The sequence below is a fragment of the Phalacrocorax carbo genome, chromosome 20 (assembly GCF_963921805.1).
Source record: "Phalacrocorax carbo chromosome 20, bPhaCar2.1, whole genome shotgun sequence".
NCBI lineage: Eukaryota > Metazoa > Chordata > Aves > Suliformes > Phalacrocoracidae > Phalacrocorax > Phalacrocorax carbo.
Genome location: NC_087532.1, coordinates 7,647,669 through 7,660,512, shown reverse-complemented (window position 1 = coordinate 7,660,512; position 12,844 = coordinate 7,647,669). Strand labels below are relative to the sequence as shown.

The 12,844-nt window shown below is 42.6% G+C and overlaps 1 protein-coding gene across 5 annotated transcripts in view; it reads right to left on the bottom strand.

Moving 5' to 3' along the window:
• Positions 1-12,844, bottom strand: part of UBR4 (ubiquitin protein ligase E3 component n-recognin 4) — an 80,223-nt gene that overhangs the window by 60,974 nt on the left and 6,405 nt on the right. For all 5 annotated transcript variants that reach the window (XM_064470385.1, XM_064470386.1, XM_064470387.1 and 2 more), the window contains exons 4-26: positions 12,453-12,582; positions 12,210-12,349; positions 11,760-11,862; positions 11,055-11,196; positions 10,772-10,896; positions 9,989-10,113; positions 9,686-9,745; positions 9,365-9,555; positions 9,025-9,124; positions 8,798-8,935; positions 8,170-8,287; positions 7,550-7,737; positions 6,810-6,969; positions 6,591-6,676; positions 5,415-5,584; positions 4,469-4,751; positions 3,709-3,841; positions 3,203-3,282; positions 2,447-2,575; positions 1,827-2,009; positions 1,478-1,600; positions 1,159-1,388; positions 387-511 (exon numbers count right to left, since the gene is read on the bottom strand). In XM_064470385.1, the coding sequence (XP_064326455.1) occupies positions 387-511; positions 1,159-1,388; positions 1,478-1,600; positions 1,827-2,009; positions 2,447-2,575; positions 3,203-3,282; positions 3,709-3,841; positions 4,469-4,751; positions 5,415-5,584; positions 6,591-6,676; positions 6,810-6,969; positions 7,550-7,737; positions 8,170-8,287; positions 8,798-8,935; positions 9,025-9,124; positions 9,365-9,555; positions 9,686-9,745; positions 9,989-10,113; positions 10,772-10,896; positions 11,055-11,196; positions 11,760-11,862; positions 12,210-12,349; positions 12,453-12,582 (3,262 nt within the window). The remainder of the gene's footprint in view (positions 1-386; positions 512-1,158; positions 1,389-1,477; positions 1,601-1,826; positions 2,010-2,446; positions 2,576-3,202; positions 3,283-3,708; positions 3,842-4,468; positions 4,752-5,414; positions 5,585-6,590; positions 6,677-6,809; positions 6,970-7,549; positions 7,738-8,169; positions 8,288-8,797; positions 8,936-9,024; positions 9,125-9,364; positions 9,556-9,685; positions 9,746-9,988; positions 10,114-10,771; positions 10,897-11,054; positions 11,197-11,759; positions 11,863-12,209; positions 12,350-12,452; positions 12,583-12,844) is intronic.

Here is a 12,844-nt window from a genome sequence, read left to right as displayed (position 1 = left end):
AGAGCTTCCCAGCTTCTTTCACTTTATTAAAACAACAGGAAACATGGCAGAAATACTAATTCACAGTAGTCTTCAACGTATCAACGTGCCATAATTCCCCTTACTATTCCATGCCACCAGAGCACCAACATGGTTATAAAGCATTTCATTAAGCCAGATAAACCCACAAGATAGCTACTCTTTCACGGTTTGCCCAAGTGTTTCAGTTGTTAGGATACTATAAGGAAAAGACTTCCCAGTCTGCTGCTGACAGGATAATGCACTCATTTGAACAAAGTGGTTGAGAACACATTAGCCAGCACAGAGCTTTGGAGCTGAACATTGGCAGCATTGTAGAGAGCTTCACCTACAGAGAGACCAAAATCTGAACTATCCAGTACCCTCACCTAGAGTATTAGACTTGCAACGGCTGGATCCAATGGCCAGGACAGCAGCATAACCTTGGAGCTTCTCTTCAGAGGGTTGTTTCTCAGTGGAGCCCTCTTCAGAGAGGCTCCGTAGCAAGTAAGATCTGCATTCAGGATGAAAAGGATTTATTTCAGGAAACAGCTCTGCATTTCAGAACAAAGTGTGTCAATATAGTGACAGATAAGAAAGCAAACTTCTGAAGTTCTGCCCTGTACTTTGTGTTATACCACTAAGGGAGTTCTGGGCTTTTATCTCCTCTTAAGCTACTTACCAGGAAAAGTGCCCACTCAAAAGAAAAAGCTGATTTACTCTTGCTTTCTTCTACATGGGTTCTAACGAGAGTTTAGAAGACTTCAGACTCTTAATGTAAGAATTAAACCCCCTTCTCCTTCTTGGTGGTCTGACAGTCTCGATATTATCTCAGTTAAATAACCTTAAGTAGCTCTATCCTAGAGAGTGCGAAGGGGAGGTTTCGTCTTTGGAGGAAAAGCTGGTTTTGCAAGCTTGCTAGAAAGTCTTGAACGATCAGACAAGGAGGCTACTTAGGAACAACAACTTCACATACATGGCTTGAGAAGCTACTTTTTATTATTCTTCTATAACAATTGATACTCTAGAGGACAAAAGTTAAAGTAATTATATTGGACTATAAAAAGAAAGCACCTGCCTCTAAGAAAACAACAAACAAAATGCAAAGGAAGTCCTATGCAGAGAAAATTGTATTCCTCCCAGTGACCGTAAGGACTGTACCTGGTAAATGTAGCATAAGTGTCAATAAGCTGTAGCGTAGCAGGCAGGAGGTTCTTTGTTATCTCTGAAGACTTGTGTGGATCAGTTTCTGCAGCTAGCTTGGAAAAGTGCTCATCTAGAGAAACCTGGATCTTGGAAATTGCAGCATCAAGGGTGTAAATGGACTGTAAACTAGGAACTTCGTGCAGTTGGAGAATAGTTGTGCAATCAACGCCACAGAAAGAAGATATCTTAAAATACAAAGGGAATGAACAGTAAGTGTAAATCATTCCTCAAAAACAGAAGTTCCATAGGCACAATTGCCTTCATGCCACCTTACCTGTCGAGCAAAGTATTCCTCTGCTATTTCCACATCATACTTCACCGAGCTGCACTTGCTGGAGGCCAATTCAATGAGGGAAGCAGCATGGTCAGCTTTCATGCCCTGCTTTATAAGGTGATCCTACAGAGGCCAAAAAAAGGACCAGTCATACTGTAAAAGTGCTCTATAATAAACCACTCTGACAATTACCAGCTTGACCACTTTAGAAAACATGGACAGAAGGTCCTGTTCCTCACCACCATGCCCACATAACAAATCCCACATGCAGCCAGCACGGAGGACCAAGAGGCTGACATTCTTACTATCAACAACATCACCAAACACCCCTATAAAGATGAGGCTGTACCTTGATCCACGTGACATAAGAAGTGATGCGCAGACGGGAAGACCAGCGCAATGTGTGTAAAATATCACATTCACTCATCTCTGGTGTGTTTGTGGCCAATTGATTCATGTAATTTTTGGATGGAGGCAAAATCCCCAGTATCCGCCACAGTATCAAAAAGTAGTACTGAAGTGCACAGGCTTCCTAAATAAATTAGTAAAGACAGATTGCAGTTTCAATTGTTGCAGCTACTGAAATTGTCTCATCAGACACTCTAGGCTCCTGCAGCTGTGCCAAATCAGATGACCACATACTGAGGACTGAGTTTCTGTCACACTATACAACAAATTATGCAACAAAGAAGAGTGAGAACAGAAAAAGGAAAGATTACACACAATTCTTCTGCCCCATCATACTCTAGCCAGACCTCCTGGAGTTACCAGAGACATACACCAAGTCTAAAACATGTTATGAATTAAAAACTCACATGAGCTGTACCTGCACCATAAGAACTACCATTAGCTAAGGGATTTTTAAGTTCCCTGTTACTCCAACCACTGCCCGAAATACTTTGCTTGAAAATACCAAGTCTGAAAACTTGTTAGTCCTCAGTACAGACAACATTACAGCTACAGTCTTACCAGTGCAGTGACATTTTTGTTCTCTTTCCTCCTGAGTGTATCAAACTGTGACCCAGCTGCAAGTAATGAAGTCAGGGCTGTGTAAAGCTCATCATACTTCATAGTCCTAGAGAAAAGAACCTCACAAACCTGCAAGAGATGACAAGTCAGGACTGTTGCTTTGCAAATTGCGCAGCTCTGCGTTTACATACAGTCAAGCTCTTAAGTATTCAGAACACCCACAGACCAAAACTATGCAAAACAGAACTTCAGGAAGTTAGTTCTGTCAGGCGTTTCTCTCCCCAGCTGGAGTAGCAACGAACAGGTTATAAGGGAGCGTGCGTGGAGCAAGCCCATAGCCTTCATGACAACAAGTTTAGCGAGGAAACAAAACCCAGGAAGAATATGGAGCAAAATGATGAGAAAGCAACTCTAACACCACCTGTCTTTGTCTCAGATGTTTTGGCAGCACTGAAAAGTAAGCATGGGTATGATAGGGCGCTCTGTCACAGCACACATATTGGAGCCGCGAGCATTACCACAAGCAGCCCAACACATCTTCGCCGGTTTTGCATACTGACCTCCCTGGCATGTAACTGGGCACAAAAAGGCATCCTGTATTATCCGATTCAGCCACTACTCTTATCTCCACCCAGTGAAATATTCCTGCTCTAGCTGCTTCAAGTCTTTCCTTCTTGTCTATTTTCCCATGCACTTGTCAAATCAACGCGGCCCTCAAGGCTTACAGAAAGGTCTTTAAAACAGAAATCCCAGTACCATGCTATCTAGACGGTTCAGATCATCTTCAGAAGCTTCTAGGGAAAGGATGCAGTAGAACCGGGGCTGTGGAACTGTGTCTGGAATGTGAGGACAGAGAATAACATTCAAAGTGACAGTTATAATTAGGCAGTATTGTGTTATCCTCTCCCCTCCTCCCCACAACCTTTCACATTTTAAGACTAATATCAGATTCTACTAAGCTAGCTCTGTGGCACATTATAGGAGCTTTTAACCTATGGTACACGTGGCCAAGCTTTTCTTACTCATATAGTCCTGGCACAATAAATACATACTTATTTTCAATTACTTGTAGCATACTCCTAGACAACTGTTTTGTTTAGTAAAACTTTTCTTGCATTATTACATGCATTTTTATCTATTGTAACTATGCTCATTAGAAGGAGGAAAAGCTACCCACACCAGGGCACTGGAAGGGCTCTCATTTACTTGTAAAAGCAAATCTTGGAATAAAAAATTCCTTACCTGATGAACATCTTTCTTACCTGATGAACAGTGTTTGGTCCAGTTTTCTTCTACTTCTTTAAACCCATGATAAAGTGGGACAGGCGTTCGTCTGCTGCTTTCCTGGGATCCACTCACCCAGCCAATGGGCGGAGTCAGCAAATTATATTGCACCTAAGTTAAAAAAACAAAAACCAGACAAAAAACCACCCATGGCATCCCTGTCATTAAGGGGTAGGGGGGAAAACACCACCACCAACAGAAAGACAGCCATAAAATACAGACAACCCTGTTGCTAAAATAAATCATTCCCAGCTTCTGAGGGAAGCCCTAGACACTATATGAGAATTTTTATTCTGGAGTGAGCAGTTTAAAATCAATGGTCAAGCTTCCAACAGCTGGAACGGCCACACGGAAACTCCTAGCATCCCTTTAATGAGAGCAGTGCCAAAAACCTCAACAGTGAAAGGCTAAAGCAAGGACACAGTGTACAAGGTATTTGTGAAATGGTGCCTAAATGCCCAAATACTCAAGATTTTGAAAGACAAGGCATTTATTTTGTCCTTAACATGATTTATTAGGACAGTAGTTACACAAGGAATTTATACTCAGACTGAACCTGCTGCTAGGAATCAGCAACTGCAGTTAATCACGCATTATAACTCCAGAGGCCGGTAACAACATCAAAACCAATTTACTCCCAAAGGCCACGAAGACACGAGAACACACCAAACAATTGCCTGGTACAGATTTCTGCTGGGTAACCAACTAAATATCCAGAACACGATGTCAAAATCTTACCTGTTCAAACAGGTACATGGGGGCCTTGGAATACTGATGGAGCAGGTAGTCAAATACCAAGAGTAGACGTGCCACGATAAGTGGCACAGAACATTGCTGGGTGTCCATGTTCACTGTCAGCTCCACAATTGTCTGGATACAGAGCATCATGATAGATCTGCGGCCCCTCTCAGAAAAATTGTGAAAAATAAGCAGCAGCAGCTGGAGATGTTCAACATTCAGATCTTCTGTGTCGCTGGGAAGGGTCCCCTGCAAGGCATTTTGCTTCAATGTGCCCACAAACCTGACAATGAGAGAGGAAGTTTAAAAAGTTTACTTTTCTCCTTGCTTAATCCCTCTTTTAAACTCTAGTTAAAGAGATTTTTGAGAAACATTTTCATAATAATATTTTTCTGTTTATTCTTCTAATACCAACAATTTCACAAATTTTTCACTACATGATGTATTGGAATGAGACTATGCAAACAGTAAAACCTACAAAAGCTCAATTAGCAGCAAATACATTTGATGGAAAATATGAACAATCATGCAAAGGGAGAAAGAGAGATGCGAACTTGCTCCCCCAGGAAAGGCTGTCCACCATAGCTTTAAGTCAGCTAGAACAGACTTCCACATTCAGATAATGGCGTAGAGAACTCTTGGCACCTTCATAACAAAACCCACCCGAAACCTGAAGTAAGACATTTGCCTTCCCTTTTTAAATCCAGCACAGTTGTAAGTAATTCAGCCTCCACCCACTTAAATTCCAGTTCTAGATTTCATTTCCTATGCTTTAGGTGAAGGACTCCAGCAATGCAGAAGACAGACCCCCTGCTCCTCCAGGTGTCTCATACCATCACCGCTCAGAGAACACACACACTTGTTACGGTGGTCCCAGAGAATTTTCACTTGACAGAAAATGAGAGAGGTAAGAGATGACTTTCTGCTTCACATAAAATTATCTCACCTTTCCCAAACTTTAAGGCATTCTGGAACATCCGGATCTCCCTGGGCAGTGGCTTTATGCTGCCAAATCAGGAGAAGTCGCGAGAGCACCGACAGACTTTGAGGATGGATGTAGAGAGGCCACGGACCTTCAGAAAAAGGGGCAACTCCCAGCTGCTGAAGGAGTGTGTTCTGGAACGAAACAGAGACTTGTTGAGGAAAGGCAAGTCCTGCCCGATGCTTTAATTAAAAGCATGATCTGAACATGCAGATGGCAATAGACAGCAGGGCTCTCAGGGCTCGTAAGGGTTCACACAACAGTACCTCTCCTATCTCAAATATATGGCATGGTGACTGAGGGACACTTATGCTGTCACTTTGCCACTTAAAACACAACAGACTTTCACCTTCAATGCCAATGCAGAAAAAATGGCATTAGTGAGCTCTACTCATTTACTGCAATATCACAGCAGGAGACATTATGCTGCTGTGTATCTAAGAATTTGGAAGACCACCCCTTTGACTGATCACAGTAATGCTTGCTTCTTTTCAAATATAGTAAAATGGCAGATTTCTGAACAGTCCAACTGTTTAAAAAAAAACAAAACACAAAACAGTGTTTTAAATACAGTAGAAAACAGACAACAAAAAGTATAGGGATTGAACTTACTGATTGGTAAGCAGATTTATAACCTCTCCTTACAGTGTTAAGTCGGGTCAGCCTACGACCTAGCAGAGAAACCTAGAGGCTACAAAGTCAGTACATGAAAGCAGAAGGATTAATTTGATTCTCTCCTGAGAGAATTCCGGAACGAGACTGATTCCAATTTTGGCATCAGCCCGGACAGCAATGCAAATCTGCAGAAATGCCTCTTGATAAATGCATGGATAGAGGCAACTCTCCAAAACAAAGTATACAAACTCATTTCCTTTCCAGCTTTCATCACCTTCAAAGCTCAGTGGATTAATCTGAACTCTAGATGTTAAGTTTACACTCTGCGGGATGTTTGGTATTGGATGACTGCAAAGGTCATTCCACTTGTTGGATCCAAAATACTCCAACTTCTGTTTGCAAAAAAATATACTCTAAGGCCAAACGGAATCACCAACACACTACTCTAGGTGCAGAGAGTCCGTGTAGACACATTAATGGACACCAACACTTCTTCATTTTATTTATACATTCAACCAGACTTACCTGCAAGGCAGGGGACTGAAGATCCGAGGTCACCAAGGAATGGTTGAAGTGATACAGTGCAGCAGCAAACTCCTCGTCTGACGTGCCTGCAATAGACAGGGATCAAGCCATTTACTACCGTTGAGTTCCTATGCTTAAAATTTCCACGTGAAACTAAGGAAGCATACACCTATAAATCCTACAGTCTGTTTCTCTAACAGAGAAGTCCGGCTCACCCACCCTTAAGACCGTCCTTATCCACTTCTTTGATGATGCTAGCTAGTGTAGCCATGTGCTGCTCCGACAGAGAGACGCTCAGGTAGTTGCGAATAAAGTTATTCCTGGAGTTCAGCATAGAAGAAGTGATAAAGTTCAAAATGTTTGAAGCTAGGCTCAAAAACTGAAAAGAAGAGAGAGAAACACACTATAGAAGCAACAAAAGCAGAGGGACTGTAAGATGAGATTAAACAAAAACTAAAGCACCAGCAAAACAAATCAAGCCCCCAACTCCAGCCCTGGCAGCGGAGTACGGGTTCACTCATCGCAATCCAGCTCGCTGCACTCTGCGTTCTATATCGGGACCGATTTTAGAATTCTCTGGAAGGGCTGCGAGTCTCTAACTTCCCGACCGCAGGATTGATTTTTGTCTTTACCCAACGGAGTTGGAGCTAAAAGCATTCTATCAGCAAGTCATTTCACTTATAGTCCTGCCCTCATTTTCCCTCTCCCTCCGTAACCCAAAGAGATATTATCCTCAGGCTTTGCTTCCCTGGCAGTAACAAATACGAAGATATTCCACCTGAGGGAGGAGTAGAGAAAAGGTCTTTCTTCAAAGCCAAGACAGTCACTGATTCTCCATGAGCCATATATTTAAAATACCTGACATTTATCGTGTTGTCTGTCACGGTAGCTAGCCACTGACAAGGGAACAACGCTACAGCACATCAGTTATTTCATCAAGCCTGAAGACCTTCCCATACCAATTCTGGATCTTTGCGGCTGGCCAGGATGTTCCCATTCTCTCCAGCAGTCTGTTTGTTAGGGCTTTTCACCCTAGGCGAGCTCTCCAAAGGGGGTGGTGGCGGGGGTGGCGGCGGGGCCACTTTCTCTTTGCTTGGAGAGATTGTCTCTTCAAACCATTGCCCGAGGATTGGCTCGCTGTCGTCATCTAACGCAGGGGGGCAGAAAAAAAAAAAAGGCAAAATATTATAAACAACTACCTTATGCAAACTATGCAGCTTAGAAAAGGCCTGAAAGAGTTTCAGTGAGCACAGTTAAGACAGCTGCTATCTTAATTTTTCCTTTCCAAATCACAAGGCTAAGCACTTCTGCAGCACTCCAGCAGGAATTTACAAGAAGAAATTATTTCCACTCTCCTCGAAAGCAAACGCTGCCAAATCCCAGCCACTCTGGCTTTAGTTTACATAAAAGAGTACAGTCAGCATTACTTCTGCCAAATCGACCTTATAAACTGTTTCATATTTTCAGCATTACATGGCATTCCAGTCCAAGAAGGCAAAAGACCAGTAGCCAGGTTTCCACTAAATCTGAAAGACAGCGTAAAATCCTGACTTAAGTTGCTTGCTGCAAAGTGCATTACCTTGGCTGCTGTCCTCCTCAGTGCTGCTAAAATCATCCTCATAGTAAGTATTAGAATCGGTGGAGGCACTTGCGTCACTGCTCATGGAGCCCTTCCTCTGACGCTGCAAGACACAAGCCTTAGAAGAACAGCAGAACGAGTTAAGTTTTAGGATTATGAAAGATAAGAATTTGAAAACAAGAGTAACTTGCCAATGCATTTTAATTTCCTTCTAGCAAATTTGTCTCAACTAATTTATTAACAGTTTTTCAAAGCTTCTCCCCCTTTGGTTGTATTAAAAATTATGCAGGATGGTTGAAAACAAGTAATTGAAGCGAAGCTCGTAAGCAACACTTCAAGTAACAGCTCTAACAAAGGCATCTGTTTTGAATACAGCCTTTCCGTCTTCTCTCTAAACTCACAAATACCACTGAGCTTACAGAAAAATTTTCTTAGAACAAGCTGGTCAAGTTAACAGTCTCTTCTGAGAAGAGGAAAGAGAAAGGCCCCGGTTGACAGCTTCCAAAAGAAGAATCCTAAGTTCTTCCTAGCATAGGCACAGTTTGTAAAGCGATAATTTTCCACGCAGATGACACTTAGTAGGAGCGGTTCAGCTACAGAAGTTCTCTAGCTGTATGCCAGTTCCTACCTTTCTGTAGGAAGTAGATAGCAAAGTCAGCAGTAAATTAGTGAGTGGTACAGAATCTATCAGCCGCTGAATTCTCTGGATGGATGTGCTTTGAGCCATGATATCCAGCGCTGCTGGCGGACCATCGCTCTCCCAGCCCTGGAGGACGGCATTGAAAAGGGAATTTAAAGCGTGTTTCAGTGGAGAAAGCAACATGTTTCATGGGAACATACATGCTACCTACGCACCTTGTGCAATGCCTCCACTTGCAGATCTTGAAAAAGTGATGAGAGCAATTTGATGGCATGATTTGCTAGCACCACTGACAGAACACCAAACCCTTGATGCCTACAGAAACATAAAGGATATGATGGAATTTCAGGGGGAAAATATATATATGTGTGTGTGTATATATATACATGTTAAGTTGAGTGAAGTGACTGCTTTGCTAAACTGAAGACTACCATCTTTTCAAGAATCAAGACTTGAATTACAAATGCAGATAAGATGACAAGACCCCGGAGTAGTTGCTTGCTGGGCATGGTTAGATACATGGACAACGATTACTTCAATGGGCTATTTACATACCCTTTCCCAGGTCCTAGTTTGGGAGACCCAACGCCCTCCTTGGTACGAGCAATAATGTCTCTGACGCGAAGAGCAGCCAATGGATCTTTCTCCTTTCCCTTATCAGCCAAGGCCGTGGGGCTGAGGTTCAAGATGAGGAAGAGGCTGTTTAGCAAACACCAAGCCCCAAGCAGCTGGAAGTTCTGATAATGCTATCATCCCAAAAGTGAAGGGGGTGGGGAGGGGGGGAAAACACCAAAAAGACAAAATAGTATTAATCCAAATGCCAAAATACATCAGCACAAAAACAGTGAAAAAGGCTTGCCGAGGTGGAAATCTTACCTCACCCCCTGCACGGCGTGAATTGCTGATGGCTTGTCCGATCATTTCATAGATTTCAAGCTGCAAATAAATCCCAAACCACAGTAATGTTTAAGCGCTCCACTGGGCAATAATAAACCACCACACACGCTTTTAAAACTCCAATTACAATTGCATTTTGCCCTCTACAATTAGCCTCCCCATTACGTCCTTTATCAGCAAGTTTAATGCCTAGAAATAACAGATACGTATTGCAATCCAAATAAATTCTACCCACTCCACTTCCCGAGAATGAAAACAACAAATGCTCTCTCATCAACTTACACATTTCTGTACAATAGTAGCAGCATCATTTTCATAATCTTCTTCTTTGGAACTTGTTGACCCAGTGCGTACCTGTTGAGTGCTACCCACATGCAGGATGGCCATGCAAGTTGCCACACTCACACCTGATTGAAAACAAGTGGAGGTAACATTCTTATTAAGAGCCAGCATCAGGACTCCATGTTCCTCTTAGCACATTAAAACATGCCCAGAAACCTGGCAGAGCTGGGAATACCCAATATTACAGCTGAGAGATTAAAAAAAAAAATATATCTTTCTGAAGGACCCCCCCTAAAGAGCCAAGTTTTCTCTTACAGAAACGCATGAGAACAGTTAAAGGAGGAAACATTTTTACCATGTAATTCAATACCATTTTTAAGGCAATATTCATATTTGACTACCACATCTCTAAAATCTTACCCATACCAATTAAACACTCAGGATTCTGGTGTACTTAAACCATTCCTAGGAAACGAGGTTGATTTGGGGCATAACCAATTAAGCTGAAGTCATTAAAAAAAAGAGCAGAAATTACAGGCTATTAAGGTGTTGAGTCACTTGGTCTTTCTTTAAGTTACTGACAAGAACATCTGCAGAATATATCAGACTTTCTAACAATTTTCATATTAACCCAGTCACCAGACTACGCAGTATGCTGCACAGCTTTCATATTCGTGAGAATCAAGGTTATTTGTGAGCTGAGCCTCAAATGTGCCGGTAACAAAGCAGAGCAAAAGCAAGAGCGCCTTAAAGCTCCAAAGAAAATATAGGAAATCCATTCACCTGCATAGAGACAGCTGAGAGCAAGGACAGTCACATCCTGGAGACGTGTGGGTGTCAGGGGCTCCAACACAGGCAGAGACAGAGTATCCAGTGCCATGGTCACATCTATTACCAGCGAATGAAATCTACAGTAACGACACACATCAAGGTTCAGCAATACAATGAACACATCAGACAGCTCACAGGAGCAGCACAATAACTGATACTGCAGAGCTAGCACAGTTATTTTCTCTCATGCAGAGTACCCAGCATCTACCAGAGAAGAGTGACGGCAGACTCTCACCCATTGCGAACGGCAGTGGCGTCTGCCACGGTGGCTGGCATAATGAAAAACGAGTTGGCTGACACCGCATCCTGAAATCGATTTATGTATCGCAAAAAGTACGGGAGGTTCAGGCACACTCTCAGCAGTTTTTCAGAGCCACCTACCAAACAAAAATAGCAGTGTTATTTTTACCGTTCCATTGGAGAGCTTCCAAGCAGAACAGATCTAACAGTCATCAACAATTGACTTAATTATTATTTGCGGTGAGAAAATACCATCACAGATGAGGCAACAGGGTGAAGACTAGCTTACAACACACAAAGCAGATGGGAAGTTTTCAGCCAGTACTTGTAACGTGTGTCACACAACTCCGTGTGCATGTTACATGGCACACCAGGGATAACTCACACCTGCTCAGTAATCCATCCCATTTTGTATCTATTTTGTATCTATCAGGCTATTTTGTATCATCCACCTGTTTTTCACCCCCAAAACAAAGCTACTGCATACAAATATAATGAGCTTATCTCCTCTGCAATGAGGAAAACTACATTACAGTCGGAACCTCCCTTGGTAACATCAGCATGCAACTGGGTGAGTCCTGAAGAACAAACGCCTTAGGTCAGGAAGTTTATTCCCATTCAGAGCTCTAACGTGTAACACTGGAGAGTCATTTGCTCTAGTGTTTTTTTTTTCCCCAGCTCTAAAAAAGGTGATTCTCACCGAGTTCTTGCAGGCTGGCTACATTCTGAGCGATGAATATGCTTTTTGTCTTTGCCGCAGAGGTTTGATCTGTGGAAGCTTGATCCTCGCTCTCTCCCTCCACCTAAAAGCAAGCACGTACTAAATATATCATGGAAGCATTAAAAATACAGGGTATTGCAGTAAGTCTCCACACAGGAGCAAGGCGCATCAGCAGCAGAACTCGAGCGCTATGAATATCACTGAACATGAGCTTCCATGAGGCAACAAAACTACCACTGCCAATACAACACAAACAGTATTTGCTCATTTGCTGTTCATCAACACCCAAGTAGGATTCACATACTTAAGAAAGGTTTTCTTTACACGTGTGTATTAAAAAACTACCACTTAGTGCCCTCTATCATTGCCTGCACCAACGATATTAACGCTAAAATTCAGGCTGCTTCTATTCTAGGGCTGTTTGTTTACCTGTGTCTCTGGCGTGATAGACGGTGATGAGGAGGCTCTGGGATTAAAGACTGATGTCAACTGATTGAGGAAGTTCATCTGCACTTCTTTCTGTCTTAGTTCTGGGCTCACCGGGGAGGCCAGCTCCTTCTGGTCCTCTACTGCAGGGGAAACAGCAAGACATAATTTTGTACATCAAACCCAGAGTATATTCTATGCCCTAACTCAAGTGCCGCAGGGATATAACTAAGTTAAAACACCTACCATCAGAGAGGGTTTTGACAGTCTGAGGCAGCTTGGCTGATTTCATCATTGCTGTGAAGGTAATAATTTCAGTTCGATCTAGGCGGCTGCAGCCTGTGCACAGCCCCTTTATCAGTAGAATGAGATGTTTCTACAAAGAAAAAGACATCAAGTACAACCTAAACTCTCTTGACTCCCATCATTCCTCAATAGCGTTTATTCTAAGAAGCTGCATTAAGAGTACTGCAACTTCAGCTAGTAAGGCTACTGCAACATCTCAAATCCACTCCGAGCTCATACCAAAGGCCGTGACAGTTACTAATTGCAGGTATTTCAGGTCACTAACACTGTCCCATGTGCTTGTTAAGGAAAAGCTCTCTCTCCTATGACACACCAAGCTTTAAAGCCAGCCC